This window comes from Mytilus trossulus, chromosome 3 (assembly GCF_036588685.1).
Source record: "Mytilus trossulus isolate FHL-02 chromosome 3, PNRI_Mtr1.1.1.hap1, whole genome shotgun sequence".
Taxonomy (NCBI): Eukaryota; Metazoa; Mollusca; class Bivalvia; order Mytilida; family Mytilidae; genus Mytilus; species Mytilus trossulus.
This window is the reverse complement of record NC_086375.1, coordinates 4044245-4062874: the sequence shown is the minus strand read 5'-3', so window position 1 is coordinate 4062874 and position 18630 is coordinate 4044245. Positions and strand designations below refer to the sequence as shown.

Genomic DNA, 18630 nt, shown 5'->3' with positions numbered 1-18630 from the left:
ACAAAAAAATGCTGTCTCACTATATTTTGAGACAATAACAACAAATATACTTATTGGAATACACTTGCCAAAACTTGATTACAAAATTATTAAACACAAAACAAGTTAAAATTTGGCGCGAATATGTAGGGTGCGAAGGTGAAAGGGGGCGAACATGAGTGGGTGCGAACGTGAAGGGGCGCGAACGGACCCGGATTCAAATGCAATAGAGGATTCTTCTGTTAAAATCAAATCTTCCGGAAAATTGCCTTGAAACCAATGATTTTGGTAGAATCCACCAAAAGAAGTTAATGTTGCATCTGTAAATAGTTGCATGTCTGCAGCCTTAACTATGTTGTCATTCAGAAAAAATGAAACTCCATTCCAATTATTCAGAAACTTTGACCACATAACTAGATCGGGTCTGCAAGCTTTGATATGCACGTGATGAGATAGTTTTTTTAACCCTAGTGGACAACTTAATCAGATGTGATACGAAAGACCTCCCAGGTACAATTACTCTGCAAGCAAAGTTCAAATGCCCTAAAAGGCTCAATAGTTTTCGTTTTGTGCATTTGTTTCGCCTACTAAAACTGTCAATTATCTCTTTAATTCTAACAATTTTCTCTCTAGGTAGACGAGCTTCCATTTTATTTGTGTCTAAGGATATACCCAAATACTCTAAGACTACGCAAGGACCTTCTGTTTTCTTAGCTGACAATGGTATACCCAATTCTTTGAACATATTTAACAATATGGTCATAGTTGCTTGTGCATTTGCTTCTAGAGGTTCAATAACCAGGAAATCATCTAGCAGATGTAGTATATTTTTTATACCATATTTATTTTGTGCAATCCAACATATAGCTGTAGAAAGTGTGTCGAATATTTTTGGACTAGATCTGAATCCAAAGACTAACCTTTTGAAAAAATAGAACTTATTATCCCACTGTATTCCATGAAAAGGCCACAAGTCCTTTTTTAGACGCATAATTTTCAATGCGTCAGTTATATCAGTTTTAATTAGCAATGACTTCAATCTAATTAAAAACCGATCTCTCATGCTCCCGTTTTCTGATATGTCGCGTGGGAGATCTAACGAAACCCGCTTTGGGGTCACATGTGAGTGAACTTAAGTTATGAATTTTTAATGATATGCAAATGAGTTGACGACCTATCAGTAAGCCAATCAAAAAAGTTTTCCTTTAGCGTGTTTGGATTGAATGGGAAAATGGCGGACGATATACTGGATTCGATGATTACAGAAGTTTGTGCATTATTTGGAGTAGAAATGTTAAAGTTTGAGCAAAGAGAAATAGTGTCATCACTTTTAGCGAGAAGAGACTGTATGGCTGAATTACCAACGGGATTTGGAAAGTCACTCCCGTACCAGATTTACCTTCCTTTGATACGGAGATTGAAAGCTGAGCCTGAACCAACTGAAGTGTTCACTCCTGAAACTGTCAATTATTTAGAGAAGCTTGACGTAGAAGAGAAAATAATTGTCTGTTGTCCACTTGTATCACTTATGAACGACCAAGTAAAGCGTCTAGAAACTGTACCTGGATTGAAGTCCGCCTTTAAAGGTATTATAACATAGGCTACATGTACATGTATCAAGTTTTTGAAATATTGAGGGGGGATAGGACCTTCATGGGGGTCTCATTGGGGGGTTCTGATCCCGGATCCCGCTTAGTGTTTTGTCAGATTCTCGTATCCCTCTTACACTATGTACGTAAGCAATTCTCATTATTTTGTCATTTCCCGGGTCCCGCAAGACCCCATTTCCCGTTTTCACGACACAATAATTTGACTTTCACGTTTCACGCTTACGAAAAATTGGCAATCCCGCATCACGCTTAGACCCCAATGAGACCCACCTTCATCAGAAGACAGAACTCCAGCATCGGGATTGACCCTTTCGGGATCCGGGAAATCTTTTTTCGGATTATGGGACGTTGTGATTTACTTTATTTAAATACGGGATTTCGTGTTATTAAGCCCGGGATTTCAAGATCATGACCCCTCCTATCCAGTGGCGGATCCAGAAATTTTCATAAGTGGGGGCCCACTGACTGACCTAAGAGGGGGCCCGCTCTAGTCACGCTTCACTGATTCCCTATATAAGCAACCAAATTTTTTCCCAAAAAGGGGGGGCCCGGGCCCCCCCCCCCCCCCTAAATCCGCCTCTGCTATCCCCCCTCAATATTAACTCACTGAAAAAGTTTTATCAATCAGATTCTAAATCAAGCGTCTCTTGTTTCTCCAAAAGCCTGGTTTATTTTCGCAATATATCAGTTTTACTTATAAGTTGTAAAATGTGGATTATGGCCAAAGCCGCCATGGCTTATAAATGAAACATCAGTAAATTTAACAGCGCCAATACTAAAAACCCAGAATTGGGAACTACAATGTAACCATACAGATACAGATATAGCTAGTACAGATAGTATAGACTAGCTATAGATGTTTATGTATAGACAAACCAGCAAACCGAAGATGTGGTATGATTGCCAATTGCCAATGAGACGTCTCCACAAGACTCTATCATGTCTATCAACAGACCAAATGACACAGAAATTATTGGTTATTGGTTACGGTTCAACTTACCATAGGGCCTTCAACCATGTCTATGAGCAAAGCCCATATATATATACCATTGTCAGCTATAATAGGCCGGAAATGGCAAGTTAAAAACAATTACAAACAGGAAAACTTACGACCTAATTTATGTACAAACATAACGAATAAATGAACAGAAACAACTATGTAATGATAATAATATTAGACATATAAGCCAGCTGATGTAAGTGGGATCCCAACCCAATGATCTGAGACTGAGAGTACTCGCAGTAACTGACAGTTCAAAGCCACTTTAAACTAAAGTTCATATAAGATGAGCTACATGTTATCATGTAGTATGATTGCCAAATCAGTGAGACAACTCTCCACCAAAAACCAAATGACATGCAAGTTAACAATGGTCGACAACACACCTTCATTAATGATCAAAACAAATAGGCAATACTACATTTCTGCGTGTAGCTTTAAAGTCCCTGAAATTAAATGTACATTTTAACAAGTGAAAAACAATTCAAATTTAGAAAAACTTATCATGTGATTACATGTACATTGTACAAAAGAAATAAACAAAAAACAATTGATTATATTCATCACACAATTGTTTAAATGATTACGCCATTTCATGCTCATGATGTTTAAATATATATTTCTTGTGTGGATTTTATATATTTCTTTTGTGGGAAATTAAAAAGAATTCAAAAATAGTTTTTCCTTTCTCAATTTTGCAGGCAACTCTGAAGAAGGTGATCAACAGATAAGAAACGGATCAATTGACGTCATATTTGCATCTCCTGAGACACTGGTTGGCGATCCTTATTGGAGGTCACAACTCCAACAACTTCCAGTAGGGTTGATAGTTCTAGATGAATTTCATACCATAACAACATGGTAATTGTTATATAGTCATTTGCTACAAAACCTTATTCTCAAACGGGGGTGGGGGGTTGGATTACTTCTGATATACTGCTGGAATAGGTAACCTTTCAAGCTTCAAAATAGGTCTAGGCAAATATTGGTAATATATATATGACTGGGTTAATAAAGTTCCCATATCTTCTTGGTCTGTCAATCTTAATTTTGTCTATCAATCTATTAAAAGTAAAAACCAATCTGTCATTGCTCCTGTTTTCTTCTGTCTTCTGTTGTTCCTCTTTTGACGCTTTCGTATTTACTCTTACATTGGATACCACATGCATTAAAACCAAACAATATGGGAAAAGTTAAAATTTACTTTTGCAACATATAAAAAGGTATTGTGGTCCTCCCCGCTTATTCTAGTATTGAGGTATATGATTATAAATGTCTGATAAATGATCCACAGGATGCCTACAATCTTCTGAGTGGAAGTACATTTGATGTATACTGAACATAAAAAATATAGTACAACTATAATTATTTAAAAAAAAATTATAGAATGAAGCATAATTATTTATCATGTTTATTGGGTGGTGATTTTTGTGCAAATTTTGTAAAACAACTTTTTTTTTGCAGGGGAGGTGATGAAGAGACAGATGAGCAGGAAGCATTTAGGAAGTGGTTCAGATATATAGGAGAGATGAGGGCCATGTTTCCGAATGCTACTGCATTAGCATTAAGCGCTACTTGTACCAACAAGATTAAGAAGCAGGTCATGAAAATCCTGAACTTTAAAACAGACACTACTATGTTTCTGAATGTGTCTCCAAACAAGAGCAATATTAAGCTTGTTGTTAAAAAGATTGAAAATTCTGTTGACACTGCCATGTTTTGGCTTATAGACTCTCTTGAACGTTTAGGAAAGGATTTTCCAAAAACATTGATATATGCCAACAGCATCAACGAAGTTTCCAAATTATATACATACACTACAACTGAGGTGCCAAGGTGTAAGTCTCTGGTAGAAATGTTTCATTCTGAAACATCTGACAAAAATAAAAAGAAAATAATAGAGGCTATGTGTCAAATATCTAGTGATATCAGAATTGTATTTGCAACCACTGCATTAGGAATGGGTATTGATGTTGTAGCTTGTCATAGCATCATACTTTACGGGTCACCCCGAAGTATTCTAGATTTAGTTCAGGAAATAGGAAGAGTGGGACGGGACAATTCCAACTCTGTTGCAATATTAATGCACAACTCCTATCATTTAAGAAGTGTCAACAAGGAAGTGAAGACAGTCTTCACAACAAATACATGCAGAAGACAAGTTCTGATGAGTAATTTCTTGCAAGATACTGAGTTGGAAGAACTTGCTAAAAAAGAATGTAACAAACACACTTGTTGCGATAATTGTGCCAAAAACTGTTCCTGTGGGGATTGTGAAATTCTTCAAATTGAATCTTTGATTGAAAATGTTGAAACTGTGCCACATGACAGTGATAGTGACACAATTGAGTATGAATACAATGCTGCAGCTGATGATGGAGTTGAATTGTTTAGTTCTGATGATGATTTTTTGGCAGAATTAGATGAAAATGTTTGAAAACAAATGTAATAAAAATGTGTAACTACTATTTTTTCTTGTGTTGTGTCAAGGTTAACTGGGATTGCGTTTTTAAATGTGATGGAAATTGTTTAATGTTTACTATTTATATATATCTTATCAGCATTTGAAATGAAATTTAGCATCAGGAAAGCTTTGAAATGAAAGTGCATTCCCAACTGGCTGCTACACTTTTTAGTCATTTAGAGTTCATTATTAAACTTTTCATATGTATAGTGATCATATTAACAGAAAGCAATCAAACTTGGAAAATATATTTTTATTGACCTGATTATTTTTTATATTCATGTACATAATTTTCAGTGAACAGAATAGTTGTAAGTTGTACAGAGTGTGACAGACTTCAATTGATCTCCGTTTTGTGGTCCATTGGTTTTGTGTTCGGCTTGTCTCTCAGAAACAATTTACATGTGCATTACAATCACACCACATCCCTTTTTTATACAACTCTTTTTCATGGTTACTGCAAACATATATTTGACATTTGTTCATTAAATTTATCTGTAACTTAAAATCCAGTATATATATATTTGCACAGTGACAGCTTTATAACTTTTTGAGAATGTAATTGATCTTTAATATATTTGGCCCATTTAGTGATTCATAAGCCTATGGAGGCTGGCTGATATTTGTATTGTAAATTTTACAACTGTTATATATGTATATAATCAAGTTGCACTATATTAAACATGTATAATAAACAAATATATATATATGATCATTTATTAAATTTATGTGTTGTTGTCTCAGATACTTGTCACAGGTCAACTTTATTCAAAAAATGAATCTAAGTGATTGTGAGGTGCACAAATAAATAAAAATAAATACATGTGGTATAACTGCAAATGAGACATCAATCAACCACAGACTGAAAGACAAGGAAGAAAACAGTGGCAATTCACGTAAAAAAAAAGTTAATTCCGTTTCAGAAACTAAACCCTCCCTCCATCTAACATTGGAAATCCTGACTTGCAACAGGCACACTGAAATTTTTTAGTGGATTACCATATTTTACAAAATTCCCAACATAATCAGTCAATTTATGGTTTAAGATTAACCATTAAATTTGAGTGTTTAATCAATGTACCTAGAAAATAAATGAATCAACAGCAATGAGGGAAACATAAATAATCTATACATGTTTTAGGAATATTAAATATCCCCAACAACTAATTTGCAATTGGATACAAGGACAAGGAAAAGTACCAAAATTATTCAAAAGGTGCATGTGGGACATAATTTATACATGCTAGTATATATAGCTGATAATGCCTTTTCATTTTTTGCTCATTGATGAAGGTCATACAATGACATTGTTGTTTTAACCTCTATGTTATTTGGTATAATGGCGAGTTTTCATTGGCAATCATACAAATCTTTTAATTTTTATATATTCTTAAAATTGAGAATGGAAATGGGGAATGTGTCAAAGAATCAACAACCCAACCAAGTAAAAAAAAACAACAGCAGAAGGTCACCAACAGGTCTTCAATGTAGCGAGAAATTCCCGCACCCGGAGGCGTCCTTCAGCTGGCCCCTTTTACATGGGTTAGGAAAATAGTACATGTATGCAATCCAGCTGATGCAATCAGGTATTTAGCTTTAATATCAACAATTATCCTCAGGTTGCAAAGAAGAAAATATCATCAAGTTTTTAACCATCCTTAAAAATGTCTCATCACTTCTGCAATGTCAGAAGAAGAACTAAAATTAGCATTCTATGCTAGGTGTGAATAGCAGGTTAAGAGTCTTGTTTCATAAACAACAAAAAAATATTTTGAAATGGAAATTAAACTAGGTTAGAACTTTACACCATGGACTACTAACAGTTGGACATAAAAAAAAGCGTCGAGACACCAAATGGACATACAAGTGTAGAACTTTTTTAAAGACATTTAAATATGTTTACATAATAAATCAGATAATAATATAAGTATTAACTTGAAAAAGAAGTTAATTCATGAACAATGATGAATACAGATCACAATTATCATTTAATGCAGGCAACTGTCCTATTGATGTTTGTCTCTTAAACGGCTAAAAGGTTCTTTTGGTTTGTGTCTGTTTATCATGGTTGATAAGCCTCTGTAGGAATTAATGAATGGATTTCTTTCGGTGGACAAGTCTTTACACACAAATTTTCGTTTTGGTGTATGTTCAAAAGCCCTTATCTCTATCAGTTCTTTTGCTACCTTCATTACGTCTGCTTTATATTGTGGTAATTTGTGGAATCCTTTTCGTTGTCGGATTTCTGATATTATATCAAAGTGTTTGATGTAGTTTATCAAATGTGGATATTGTTTTGAGTGTGCAATAATGCTTTCCTTTGTTTGGTGACCTGTAACTATGTCCTTACTATCTCTGTTCAGCATTTCAACATATTCGTCCAGAGCAAGGTTATTGTTCTTTCCCCCTTGAAGGTTAACTGTTCTGTTTAATATCAGTCTATCTCTTTGTTCTGGTGATAGAGTTTCTTCTGAAAGAGCAGTTAAATGAATGCAACCAATGACATATTTTAATTTATTTGTTGTATTGAAAATTGGAAGTTCATATTTTGCTGACCTCACAGATCTTCTTCCATCTGCCATATCAATAGCGGTATCTAAATTTTTGAGAAGTCCAGTTAATTTAAATAACAGAATAATGTAGTTAAATAGCTGATCATCATTTGCCGAAGTCTTTGCTTTCTTTTTCTTTTCAATTTTTGGTCCATTGTGCTGATGACAAATTCGTTCATGTGTTTTTAGACTTCCAACATGAGAGTAAGTTTTTATACAATAATGACAGGGAAATCTTCCCTCTTCATTCAGAACCCAATAATTCTCTGGGTGATCAGGATCCTCCAAAATTTCTCTGAGCTCCTGAAACATATCAGTATTTTCAAAAAACCACTCCTCAACAATACTGGAACATACATTCAATAACCACTGGACCTTTTGTTCACTGTTCCTTTCTTTGAAGTCAGATGGCATTTCTATAACTCCCTCTAAGTCATGTGTATTGAATTGTTTCATGAATAAAATACAACAGCAGGCATCAAATATTGTATAGTACAACAGTTTATATGCTCGAAAAGCATTTTTAACCTCAGCTTTGACGTTCCTAAGATTCAGAAAATTTCTAAAATAACAGGCTGTACCTCTATCCATCGTTGATTGGGCGTATGTGAGTTTACATATTGCCTGAAAATAAAAGATACATGAATAAACAGAGTCCTAAAAATAAAATAAAAATATTTTTAACATGTTACCAAATGAAATTGAGTAAATATATGTAAAAAATTACATTGATGGTTGTTTCTATTCCTTCTAAAAAGTACAATTAAACTGCCATAGATATAGGAAGATGTGGTATGAGTGCCAATGAGACAACTCTCCATCCAAATAACAATGAATAAAAATCAAACTATATAGGCCATGGTATGGCCTTCAACACAGAGTCTTGGCTCACACTGAATAACAAGCAATAAAGGGCCCACAAAAAATACTAGTGTAAAACCAACAGACTAATCTATATAAGAAACTAGAAAAACGTATAGATTACATAAAAAGTGACAACTACTGTACATCAGATTCCTGACTAAGGAACAGTTAAGAACAGCTTAACAGTTAAAGCACAAATCAATGAATTACCTGTCATTAAATTGATTGATTAATAATTGTTTAACCCTACTACTATTGGCAGTCAGTTTTTATTGGTGAAAGAAACCAGAGTACCTGGAGATAGTCGAAAGAATTTGCCTCTTGTTGGATTCAAAATCAGTTTTTGCTAGAGATACTATACTTAAACAATTTCAGCCCCCACACCTCTCCCTATAATGAAACATAAAATGCCCAACTTATTAAGTTGCTACTTAGGTTGTATACCTCCAAAAAATTCATCATTCTATGCCAGTCTTCAATTTTGGAAATGAAACCTTGCAGTTTCTCTTTTGGAGTATCACCATTTGACATGGCTTGCTGAGCTGACTGGATTCTTTCGTCTGTTAATCTGTCTCCTGAAAATGATTAAGTTTTTTACAAACAGTTTTCCTTCATATCACATATGCTTCAGTCCTACAAGAAATAAATATTAACAAAAATGAACCATTATGCATAGGAACATATTTTTTTTTAATCACAAAATTGAACATTTTTAGCTATTCCAACTATAATAATGCTGGTATCCGAAAATATTTCATCCATTTCTGACGTTTAAATCATCCACATTGTCACTTTGCATAATAATGTAAATTTCCTAATTATTGCAATGTTTTTTTATCATTGCGAAAAATGAGACAGGGTTATCATCGCAATAATTAATAATAGCATTTTGAAATTATTTCTTTGAATCAAACATAATTTTTCTGAATATTGCAAAAAATAAAATCATATTTTAGTCTAAAATGACAAATTCTCTTTAAAAGCAAGCAATTTTCTGAATTTACAGTAACATGAATAAAGTGGCTTTCTTATTTGAATTGTTTTACATTTTTTTCATATATTTCTGTCTTCCTATGCAGTTTGGGTTCATCTGTTTTGATCATTGTTGAAGGCTTTATTATGAGTAATACTATAGTTGTTAACTTGTACCTCCTTTGCTGTCAGTTAAGACTTTCTCATTGACAATCATGGCACATCTTTCCATTTTTCTATAGATCTGTGGATCAAAGTAAATTGTTGTTTGAACAGAATATATTAGTGTAAAATTACCTCCAAAGAAAACTTCATCAATCACTTCTCCATTGTCTTTTAGTGGCACATACTTTTCAGTCAACTGCTTAAGAAGTCTGATCACCTGTTGGGTCTTGTTTTCATTGCAGTCAAATAAGCCCAAAGGAAACTGAAAAGAATACATACCATTAAATATTTTATAATTTTCCTACACTTAACTTAAAACAACACGATCCTGTATATAAAAAAGAAGATGTGGTATGATTGCCAATGAGACAACTATCCACAAAAGACCAAAATGATACAAACATTAACAACTATAGGTCACCGTATGGCCTTCAACAATGAGCAAATCCCATACCGCATAGTCAGCTATAAAAGGCTGTATGTCTGTTCAATATGCTATATATTCATGTATATGTATACCATTGAAGATCAGTTAAGAAACATAGAGTGAAACTCCATTGTGCTAATAAGGATGATTATGACAAATCTCATCATACATATGCATGGCCATGTTAACTTGAACTATGATAAAAAAAAAAATCAGTATGATTTTTACCCTTCTGATACTTTATAATAAATACCAAGCTCTATCCTTTTAGTTACAATAATATGTTTATGATCTGACTTACAATACTTTTAAACCTGTTTCATAACTCAATTTTAACAAACATATTTTCCAAACTATTAAAAGAAGTAATCATACCTGTTTTGTTTTGATTCCAGATGAATCACTGTAATCATGCTCTAAGTGTGATGGGAAAATAGATTCAAACTTAGTTTTCATTTGATCAATATTTTGAATTACTGATGTTGCTACGAGAAAGGAGAGCTCTTTCTTCAATTGCTCTTGTTCTGATATTGATGGTATAAAATCAGCATGATTCAGTTGTACCTCTTCTTCAACAACGGTTTTATTTTCTGGAACAATTCTATCTACAACTGCAATAACTTGAAACAGGTGCAGAGATAGCGTTTTATCTTGGGAAGTCCTGTAAGATGGTAAAATATTCTTGTCCCAATTGTCACCAATCATTTGGTACTTGACACCAACACCTTCTTTCCACTCCTCTTTTAACTGAACCAAATCTGTGTCTAAAAAATCTTCCCAAGATGATAGCTTATTTTGAACAGATCTGGGGTTTACAGTTAAGCCCAACTTTGCCAAGCGTTCAATGTCCTATAAAAAACAAAAGCATGGTTAAAATCAAGAATATTTAAGATACGGTTTCTATTTATGACATGAAATCAGTACATGTACAACAAGAAACACAACAAGTAAAGGAACAGCCTTTTATTGCTGTTCTCCATCTCAAATTAATAGTGAGGCCTTTAACACAGAGCTTTATTACCACCCGTGTCACCTGTATCAAAGTCCTGACACTGTGATTCTATGATAAAATTTATATATACATTGTATTAATGAACTTTGACACCTTTTTGTTCAAATCTAAATAAAAAGTAATTTTTACATGTATGCAATACTTCAAAATTATTGACCAATGTCAGACAGAGGGAGAAATTCCGTATGATCTCCATGAAAATGAGATATTTAAATCCTAAATCAACTACACATGAAACATTTGTTTGTGCCTACAGTATATCACTAATTTATAATGTAAATATTCAATTTATTAGACTGACTCACAAACTTCAGCATATATATATAAATATATACAGCTGATGCTGCAAGTTGCATCATGCAGTCTTGTTTGGCAAATTAACTTAGCAAAGACAAAATTTATGTATGTAGCATCTTAGTTTTAAAAAAAAAAGAAACAGATCTTTCAGGCATATTTCAATAACCATAACAAGCTATGTATTCATGCAAAAGCTTAACAGTGAGGGCTTGTGGGGGAGTGTGTTGGAACATTTTTTTTCCTAATGAGCAATGCATTTGAATAGGCACATATAGCATGTATAGTTGGAACTCCCCCCCTTTCTTCACCTTTATTTTATAAAAATGGATTCACCCCTGATTTCATTAACTTTTTTTCATAATTAAAAATTTAGTCATATAGCATTCAATGAGTTTATATAATTACCCTTTGTTTGCAGGCACCATGTGTCAGAATGAATCCAATTTGATAATGAATAGAGGACATCTCTTGGTTCCTTCCATGCAGTGCCATTGAAATAATGTGCATTAGTGTTGTATACTTTTTCTCTCCTGGTGCTATTGGTATATTGTTTAAAGCTGAAGATATTACTTTCAATGTCTGTGGTGCTTTAAGTTGTATTTCATCATGAAATTTATCCCAATGAAAGTTAAATATTCCAGAGTAGGATCTATCTTGTAAAATAGAACCAGATCCCCGTTTGCAAATGGCTTCACATTCAGCGGAAATAATATTGGATGTAGCAGAGGTCAAAGTTTCTGGATGGGATTTACTTATCATGTCTATAATACATTTTTCAACATTTTGTCCTCTATGAATAGCCCTGCAAATATTTCTGTGTCTAATTTCTGGTACAAAAGCGGTCCTTTTCCCACTGGGGTAATACACTGTCATCTATAAAATAAAAAGGGACCTTTAGAGACTTGGGGTGATTGATAAAACATTATTATGATTAATTGATTTTTTCTTTATTGAAATAAGACGAGATATCATATCTATTGGTTTTGAAGAAACTATATAAATTATAAAAAATTGATCACATTATACATGTTATATTCCATTGAGAAATATTCAGCACTACTTGAAGAAACTGAAGTGATCTTTCAACTTGTTCAATGAGGGTTAAATAGAATGCAAAATATTATCATTTAACACAATATGTATTGCTTTTAATTCATTAACGATCGATATCTAAACAGATTTAATCATGATACAGTTACTGATCATTCCATATACATTTTTTCAGTAACCATGGTAACAGTGCCAAATCAAATTTCTTATTAAGTATGAGGCACAACTCCATTTTCAGCTGCAATATGAGTTCTTCCATTTTCCTTTAACTTATTGGAATCAAAATTCATATCTTTTTTAATAATTAACTGTCTTGACATTTATTGATCTTGAGAAAAAAATAACAACTTTACCTGTTTTCTGCAATAAGATTTACTGCAGTCAAATGAAAAGTCATGTAAATCCAACCACATTTCAAAGTGTAATGTTCATTTATGTTAAAAACAAGTTCTGTACATGTATGTAGACCTGCAATAAAAACTAAAGATGCAAACTGCAATTGAGATGCAAAATTTAACAATTTGACCACAAAAAAATAACTGTGTGCAGTGTAGTTAAATAGATCTTTTGAAAATCAAAGCTTATGACTACAACACTAAATACAAAATGTATCACCATGTTATCCATGTCTGTCCATCTGTGAAAAAGAGTTTTCTGTACCTTTTTTTAGGCTTATTATATTTTCTCTTTTTTTCTTCTGTAAATATAAACAGGATGTTTTTAAAGTTCCCATGAAAAAATGTAAGCACTTTTTTTGCATTCAAAGGATTGCAGACAGACTGAAGTCCTCTTACTTTCCCAAACTTTGATAAAATTAAAATTAATCCAGTTTCCATACTATACATGTACATACAAATGTATATATATAGTCTTTTTAAAATTTGACACAACTATATTATCAGTTGATGCTTTTGTGGTCATTGGTAACAAACAATTAATATAAACAACAAGCAAATTCAATTGAACTTATATAACATGTTAAAGTAAGCTGAAAAAAAAATGACAGCAACAGTTTACCTTTTAGCACATAGGCAAAAAGTGTACTTGGACGGAACAAAAAAATGAGCAAAATAAATGTATGACTCATGAAATTTCAATCCTTTAATCATGTTCATGATGTTAGTGAAATACAAATGATTCAACTCAAATCAAGTTTGTTGCTGTCATTTTTATCAAATTAGTACAAAATTAAAATTATCTAAAAACTACAAACTTTAGGAGACAATCATTTGATACTGATGTGGGTGTTCCGTGATGGCTATGAGAGTTGAAACAAATACATTTGTATTTATAATTTATGGATCATTGATTTTTTTTACATGCTGAAAACCATTAAAAAAGAAATAATGCTGATAAAATCATCACCCTCTGGCAGTATCAAATGGTTATACCTTTTTAACATTTGGCAACACAGCCTTTATTATCTATGAACTAAATGATAGAAAACATCTATCTGATCCAACTATAGTTTAATTTGTAATATTTAACTCATGTAATTTTAATATTTGAAATAAGAAATTATGAACATATGTTTCAAGATGAATATAAAATTAACATGTACATTTGTACCTCAACTTCTCCCACAAGACTGCTTTGCTCATGTTTCTGTTCCTCCTGTGATGCAGTAGTCTTTGGCGGACTAGTAAATGACAGCGATCTTCTTGTTTTTTTTGGTGTTGGAACTATTTCAGCCACTGTATGGTCCGTCTGTCTTCCACTGAGAATCTGAGGAAAGGTTGGCAGTGTCATCATTGTAACCACTGACACAGCAGTTGGAAAGTCTGTCCTTTGTTGTTTACTTGGCTGTTGTGACAGTGGTGACCTCAATAGTCGTTTTTCATAACTTTGTCTTTTACTTTCCGACTTTGTTTTTGAACACGTCAAGTTGTAGGTCATGCGTACACCACTTCTAGTGTCATTTAAGTCTTTCTGCAACGAACCCAACTCTTCCTGCAGTTTGAGCACTTTCTCAATATGTCTATAACATTTTTTACATACACCATTTACTTGTTCATGTTCATGTTCAAATACCTCAATAACCTTCTTAATATTGTCTACCCTTTCTCTTGTCAATTTGAGTTTATGGTTTGTTAGCTTTTTCTCAACTTTGTGGCCAGATGGGGTAATGTCAGTCTGGATAAATGAAAAACCACAAATTACACATATATTTGAGAGGTAATAAACTCTTCTGGGGGTGGCAGGACTCTTCAAATCCATAGCGATAGTTTTATACTACACACATGTGCAATGACAATGTATTTGACACTAAATAGTCTCCAACCTCCATAAACATGTGGTTTTGATAACAGAAGTTGCATACAAGGTAAAAATTTACAATTGAGATCTTGGTGACTACTCATACATCATAGCAAGACCATTTAAAACGTTATCAGAATTGTTAAAAATATACGACGCTAAAAACTGAAGTAAACAAATCCTTTCGTAATTTCGGGTGTGATCTAATAATTAAAGAAAACCCGAATGAATTGTTTTGACTGACGATTTCTTCGTAAAAAAATGAGTTACATCCCTTTACCCCAGGATAAACTTCCATTATCGTGGAAGACTTATTTTCATTGGTCGAAAAAGACACACCTACGAGGTCACTCACATGTGACCCCAAAGCGGGTTTCGTTAGATCTCCCACGCGACATATCAGAAAACGGGAGCATGAGAGATCGGTTTTTAATTAGATTGCAATGACTTAGAACCTAATTTCTTAATTAAGAGCCTGTCCATGAGAAAACCATGCAAAATAGTCCGGAATTAATATTTGCCAATCTTTATGAAATATTGTTTGTAGGTAAACCTGACCATAACTACTGTAAATAAATATAATGATTTGATCTGATTTATATATCTTGGCCGTAGGGGGCGCCACCTATAATTTGGAAATTTTCGTATGAAAACCAATAGAAAATACACAAAATAAGCATAATTTGAAACAATATTTAATATACTTATAAACAAATCATCAACAAAAGTGGCATCAATTGTAAAACATAATACAAAGACCTTTTCATAGCCATATCTGCCATTTAAAAAAATTGAAGTTACCCAAGGGCAGATAACTCTGTAAATTTTGCAATTTTCCAAATTTCCTATTTTCTAAAAAATGCCAAAGTTCATAGGGTCGTATATACTAAGATAACACTTTTATTTCTTTCTTTTTGCTTTTTTTACAATAATTCAAGTCTTACTTGCTACCATATAACAGGTTTTGCTTTGCATTTGAATATTAAAAAAAATATTCCCAATCTACTATCCCCCCTTTTTAGCTCACCTGGCCCAAAGGGCCAAGTGAGCTTTTCCCATCACTTTGCGTCCGGCGTCGTTGTTAACTTTAACAAAAATCTTCTCCTCTGAAACTACTGGGCCAAATTGAACCAAACTTGGCAACAATCATCATTGGGGTATCTAGTTTAAAAAATGTGTGGCGTGACCCGGTCAACCAACCAAGATGGCCACCACGGCTAAAAATAGAACATAGGGGTAAAATGCAGTTTTTGGCTTATAACTCAAAAACCAAAGCATTTAGAGGAAATCTGACAAGGTAAAAATGTTTATCAGGTCAAGATCTATCTGCTCTAAAATTTTCAGATGAATCGGTCAACCCGTTGTTGGGTTGCTGCCTTCGAATTGGTAATTTTGTGGAAATTTTGCAGTTTTTGGTTATTATCTTGAATATTATTATAGATAGAGATAATCTGTAAACAGCAATAATGTTCAGCAAAGTCAGATTTACAAATAAGTCATCATGACCGAAATGGTCAGTTGACCCGTTAAGGAGTTATTGTCCTTTATAGTCAATTTTTAACCATTTTTCTTAAATTAAAGTAATCTTTTACAAAAATCTTCTCCTCTGAACCTACTGGGCCAAATTCAATCAAACTTGGCCACAATTGTTATTGGGGTATGTAGTTTAAAAGATGTGTCCGGTGACCTGGTCCACCAACCAAAATGGCCGCCACGGCCAAAAATAGAACATAGGGGTAAAATACAGTTTTTGGCTTATAACTCAAAAATCAAAGCATTTAGAGCTAATTTGACATAGGGTACAATTGTTTATCAGATCAAGATCTATCTGCCCTGAAATTTCCATACGAATAAGGCAACCCTGTGTTGGGTTGCTGCCCCTGAATTGGTAATTTTAAGGAAATTTTGCTGTTTTTGGTTATTATCTTGAATATTATTATAGATAGAGATAAACTGTAAACAGCAATAATGTTTAGCAAAGTAGGATTACAAATAAGTCAACATGACCGAAATGGTCAGTTGACCCCTTTAGGAGTTATTGCCCTTTATAGTCAATTTTTAACCATTTTTCGTAAATCTTAGTTATCTTTTACAAAAATCTTCTCCTCTGAAACTACTGGGCCAAATTAATCCAGACTTGGCAACAATCATCTTTGGGGTATCTTGTTTTAAAAATGTGTCCGGTGACCCGACTTTAAAATCAAGATGGCCGCCACAGCTAAAAATAGAACATAGGGGTAAAATGCAGTTTTTGGCTTATAACTCAAAAACCAAATCATTTAGAGCAAATCCAACTGGAGTAAAATTGTTTATCAGATCAAGATCTAACTGCCCTATAATTTTCAGATTAATCTGACAACCCATTGTTGGGTTGCTGCCCCTGAATCGGTAATTTTAAGGAAATTTTGCTGTTTTTGGTTATTATCTTGAATATTATTACAGAAAGAGATAAACTGTAAACAGCAATTATGTTCAGCAAAGTAAGATTTACAAATAAGTCAACATGACCGAAATGGTCAATTGACCCCCTAAGGAGTTATTGTCCTTTATAGTCAATTTTTAACAATTTTCATAAAATTTGTAAATTTTTATTAACATTTTCCACTGAAACTACTGGGCCAAGTTCATTACAGATAGAGATAAATGTAAGCAGAAAGACTGTTTAGTAAAGTGAGATTTACAAACACCTCACCATCACCAAAACACAATTTTGTCATGAATCCATCTGCTTCCTTTGTTTAATATTCACATAGACCAAGGTGAGCGACACAGGCTCTTTGGAGCCTCTAGTTTTTGTAAACCTGAAAAATTGATCAAATTCCAGATTCAGTAAAGTAAACCGTGACTTTTTAAAAATGGACACTGGAAGTGGGGTTTTACTCCGATTATACAAGAGATTAAATAAAATAAAATAATTCTTTTAAAATATCTTGGTGGGTATGGACAATTAAAAATCATGGTATTGGTTGGCAACAAATTTGAGCAAAGGCAAAATAAATAAATGACACACTTTTTGCAAAATAATAATTCTACCAGATATTAAAATTTGGACTACATGAAAATTAACAAAAAGCAGACTACATAGAAATAATAAACTCACAGTTTTTAGAAAATGAAGTTTGGTTGCTTAAAGCTGGTAGGGGAGGGGGTGGCTAAACACCATTTTTTGCCTGTTAAAAACAAATTATTTTCTGCAAAAGTACTTTATCAAATATTGCTTAATTTTAAATAGAACATAAAAAGGTTGATATGATAAGATTCTAATACAAATCTATTGTGATAATGTATTTACAGATTTTAGAACAGTTCTATCAAAAAGGGAAATAACTTATCATATGGAGGTTAGATAGAACAAATAAACAAGTTTCAGAAATAAAGTAACACCTTTGTTTCAACATATTTTGAAAAAAAATCATGAATAGTTAGTTTTTCCTTGCTTAAATTTATAGCTAACTTGTTTTTACTAAAGCAGAAAAAGCTGTTTTCTATAAAAAAAAAATAACATTCATCTATCTGATATCACTGGCCCCTCTTCTACAGAAAGTATGATTTTTTTTAACGTGAAAAACATAAGTGACCCCAAAATTTTATTACGAGTTTTTGTTTTTCCCTTAATGAAGCATTGGCCCATTAACAGGTTAAATATTATACTCCCCAGTGCCTTTATGTAAAACTGTTTTCAGTTTACAATGCTAAGGTCTTGGATCCATAACCAACAGCCTGATGGTAAGTGGGGCAAGAAATAAATTCAATGAAATGCATTACTCTTGGCATGCTCAATCTGAAACGGTAGACCTTTGGTGGATTTATTAATTGTCCTGGAAATGTTAGTGTTGCATGTCTTTGGGCGGCATCAATTTTAAAAACACTTTGTCCTGGTACCAGTTCCATTAATCTTTCCTTTGTATGTTTATTTGCAAATAGGGATAAAATTTGCATCTGACTTAATCTGTTGTTCAGCTGTTGAAAGGATGCAACCAAT

At 33.2% G+C, this 18630-nt stretch overlaps 3 protein-coding genes and 1 pseudogene across 3 annotated transcripts in view; 2 read left to right on the top strand and 2 right to left on the bottom strand.

The window, feature by feature from the left end:
* LOC134709890 (uncharacterized) overlaps positions 1-18630 on the top strand; it is a 214468-nt gene that overhangs the window by 124878 nt on the left and 70960 nt on the right. The window lies entirely within an intron of this gene.
* LOC134709299 (uncharacterized) overlaps positions 1-18630 on the bottom strand; it is a 31349-nt pseudogene that overhangs the window by 1730 nt on the left and 10989 nt on the right.
* Positions 1021-5760, top strand: LOC134710008 (bifunctional 3'-5' exonuclease/ATP-dependent helicase WRN-like). Its single transcript, XM_063570144.1, has 3 exons — positions 1021-1565; positions 3291-3450; positions 4054-5760. Exons 1-3 carry the CDS (start codon positions 1211-1213, stop codon positions 5024-5026), a joined length of 1488 nt encoding a protein of 495 aa, XP_063426214.1. The 5' UTR covers positions 1021-1210; the 3' UTR covers positions 5027-5760.
* LOC134710007 (uncharacterized) lies at positions 5714-14857 on the bottom strand. The gene is made up of 7 exons (XM_063570143.1): positions 13962-14857; positions 12746-12860; positions 11748-12215; positions 10409-10882; positions 9739-9868; positions 8914-9044; positions 5714-8229 (listed from the first exon to the last, which is right to left on the bottom strand). The coding sequence occupies exons 2-7, from the start codon at positions 12803-12805 to the stop codon at positions 7060-7062; spliced, it is 2433 nt and encodes an 810-aa protein (XP_063426213.1). The 5' UTR covers positions 12806-12860; positions 13962-14857; the 3' UTR covers positions 5714-7059.

Excerpts from the sequence above, each read along its gene's own strand:
- LOC134710008 (XM_063570144.1), top strand. The coding sequence starts at position 1,211 with ATGGCGGACGATATACTGGATTCGATGATTACAGAAGTTTGTGCATTA. Across the intron at positions 1,566-3,290 it reads ATTGAAGTCCGCCTTTAAAG|GCAACTCTGAAGAAGGTGAT; the intron begins GTATTATAACAT and ends TCAATTTTGCAG. Across the intron at positions 3,451-4,053 it reads TTTCATACCATAACAACATG|GGGAGGTGATGAAGAGACAG; the intron begins GTAATTGTTATA and ends TTTTTTTTGCAG.
- LOC134710007 (XM_063570143.1), bottom strand. The coding sequence starts at position 12,805 with ATGTGGTTGGATTTACATGACTTTTCATTTGACTGCAGTAAATCTTAT. Across the intron at positions 10,883-11,747 it reads ATGGTGCCTGCAAACAAAGG|GACATTGAACGCTTGGCAAA; the intron begins GTAATTATATAA and ends TGTTTTTTATAG. Across the intron at positions 9,045-9,738 it reads TGATGAAGTTTTCTTTGGAG|GAGACAGATTAACAGACGAA; the intron begins GTAATTTTACAC and ends AATCATTTTCAG.